Source organism: Aplysia californica, unplaced genomic scaffold, assembly GCF_000002075.1.
Source record: "Aplysia californica isolate F4 #8 unplaced genomic scaffold, AplCal3.0 scaffold00003, whole genome shotgun sequence".
Lineage (NCBI taxonomy): Eukaryota > Metazoa > Mollusca > Gastropoda > Aplysiida > Aplysiidae > Aplysia > Aplysia californica.
Window position 1 is genome coordinate 1,713,313 of NW_004797273.1, and position 2,385 is coordinate 1,715,697.

The following is a 2,385-nucleotide window of genomic DNA, read 5'->3' on the forward strand; positions in this document are numbered from 1 at the left end:
AAATGATTAACCCAGTGCCCAGGTAAAACAAAAAACCCAACAACAAACAAAAATGGCACCCTCGAACAGAAAAGAAAGTATGTACAACACCCCTCTGACTCTGACTAACGATGTCTCCTTTCTGTCCGCGCAGGTTGCTTGCAGTGAGTGGCGATGCGCTATGACGTGATGAATTTGTCCGTGACGTACCCCCCGACTCCCGGCCTGCCCCAGGGCCATTACCTGTCCAGCCCGCACCAACCCCCTCTCTTCCCCATGATGAGTTCTGGTGGGAAGCTGCCCGCCATCTTGTCGTCTGCTGGCGCCGCCTCCGTCCCTATGGGCGTGTCCTCGTCTGGCACGTCGTTGTCTCCTTTATCATCATCAGCCTCAACTTCACTACCTTCAGACTCTACTTCGTTAGTCGGTTTTCAAGGTTTATCCGGATTTCATACATTACAATCCGGTTTTTCACATTTACCCAGAGATCGGTTGCTTCAGGGAAGTCTGCGATCGTATCCTCCACCTGCTTTCGTTACGGGAAGTAACGCAGGAAAGCAGAGCCACCTCCCGTACTTCGCGGAGCAGTCTGATCAGTACAGCGAGTACATCCGGCAAATGTCTGCGGCTCAGGGTCAGCAGAGCCGCAGAGACGACTTCCCGGCGAGAAGACAGTCAGTAGACGGCCCAGCCCTCTCCCCGGGAGAGAACAAATCCCACCGCGGCTCCCCGCCCTGCTCGTCTGACGACAACCGGCCCTCCTCTGCGAAAGAAGAAGGACAACACCAGCAACAGCAACAGAAGCTTCAGCAGGCAAACAACATTGACAATTTTTCATCTCCTCAGGAAACGTCAGATTGTAAAACAGACAGGACATCGCCGTCCCCGAACAACACGACAACCGATGACGCTTCAGAAGGGTACAGCTTTCAGTCGCCGCTTGGCGGACACAACCACAGATTCCCAACACCTCGTGATAATATGGAGAAGGGTGAGAAACTGAATGAGGAGGGGGAAGGGGAGGGGGAGGAGGATGAATACCTCCAGGTGGATTCCCCGCCCCCCTCTCCGCTAGGACACCACGTGACCCGCTCTCCGCGCCACTCGCTGGCCAGTGATGACGATTGTGATGAGCAGGACAAGAAAGACCTGAGCTTCTCCCATTATGACCTCGACGACATCGACGATAAGATTTGTGATAACGATGACGACGGCATGCAATGTAAAGATATTGACAATAACAGTGATGACAATGATACTGATATTAAGTTTGAAAAAACTGCAGATAGCGACGGTGCTGATGGGGGTCATAACAATAACAACGGGTCTGTGAAAAAGAAATCTAGTCTGGTCAAGCCGCCATATTCCTACATAGCTCTCATCACTATGTCAATCCTGCAGTCTCCGAGAAAACGCTTGACGCTATCGGGCATCTGCGAATTCATCATGAACAGGTTTCCGTATTTCAGGGAAAAATTTCCTGCCTGGCAAAACAGCATACGTCATAACCTTAGTCTGAACGACTGCTTCGTGAAAATCCCGCGTGAACCAGGCAATCCCGGAAAAGGGAACTACTGGACGCTGGACCCGGCCAGTGAGGACATGTTTGACAACGGGAGTTTCCTCCGGCGTCGCAAGCGCTACAAGCGGTCATCCCCACTGGACATCATGGGGCAAGGTCCGGCCTTTATGTCTGCCGCTGACTCCTACTTCCACCACCACGGCTTCCTCAACCCCCACGCCCCCCACCCGGGCATGTTCCCGCCCCACCCCGCTAACGCCGGACCCATGGGCTACCCGTACCTGCCCCCCGGTCTGTCTCACCCGCTCTCCATGATACAGAGTGAATACGCTGCCAGAGCTCACCACCAGCACGCTCACCACCCCTCCGCCCCTCCACATTTCCACCTCCCTCTCGGCCATGTAGGAATCCCGTCCCTCCCCCCAGCGTCCCTAGCCCCATTGCCACATCACCGCAACCCCAACAGTCAGATTCGCCAACTAGAGAAATGCGACATGCCGGATTCCTCGGCTGTCAAATCTGACAACCACAAAACCTCCCTCCCCTCGTCGTCTTCATCTCCCCCGACATCCCCCCGTCGCTCTCCCTCCCCCGCCCCCTCCCCTTCTCCCCCGACATCAACCATATCATCATCACTGGCACACACAGTGTCCAGCCACCACACCCCGGCGCCAGCAAAGACCGGGTTTAGCATTGACAACATCATGGGCACCACACACTCCTCAACTACCTCCACGCCGTCTCCGACAGCTCCCACCCCGAGCACGTCTTCAGCAAAAACCGCCGGTAAATCCTCCTCCTCCATGTCTTCATCCAGCTCACCCCCTATACCTCCTTCCCCCATCTCCAGCATGCCCCCGGCAGCACCCTCCTCCCTCCCCCCT

At 55.4% G+C, this 2,385-nt stretch overlaps 1 protein-coding gene across 1 annotated transcript in view; it reads left to right on the plus strand.

Moving 5' to 3' along the window:
- Positions 1 to 2,385, plus strand: part of LOC101851777 (forkhead box protein D1) — an 18,690-nt gene that overhangs the window by 15,289 nt on the left and 1,016 nt on the right. Inside the window, exon 2 of the mRNA XM_035968368.1 lies at positions 134 to 2,361. Within this exon, the coding sequence (XP_035824261.1) occupies positions 154 to 2,361 (2,208 nt within the window). The 5' untranslated portion in view covers positions 134 to 153. The remainder of the gene's footprint in view (positions 1 to 133; positions 2,362 to 2,385) is intronic.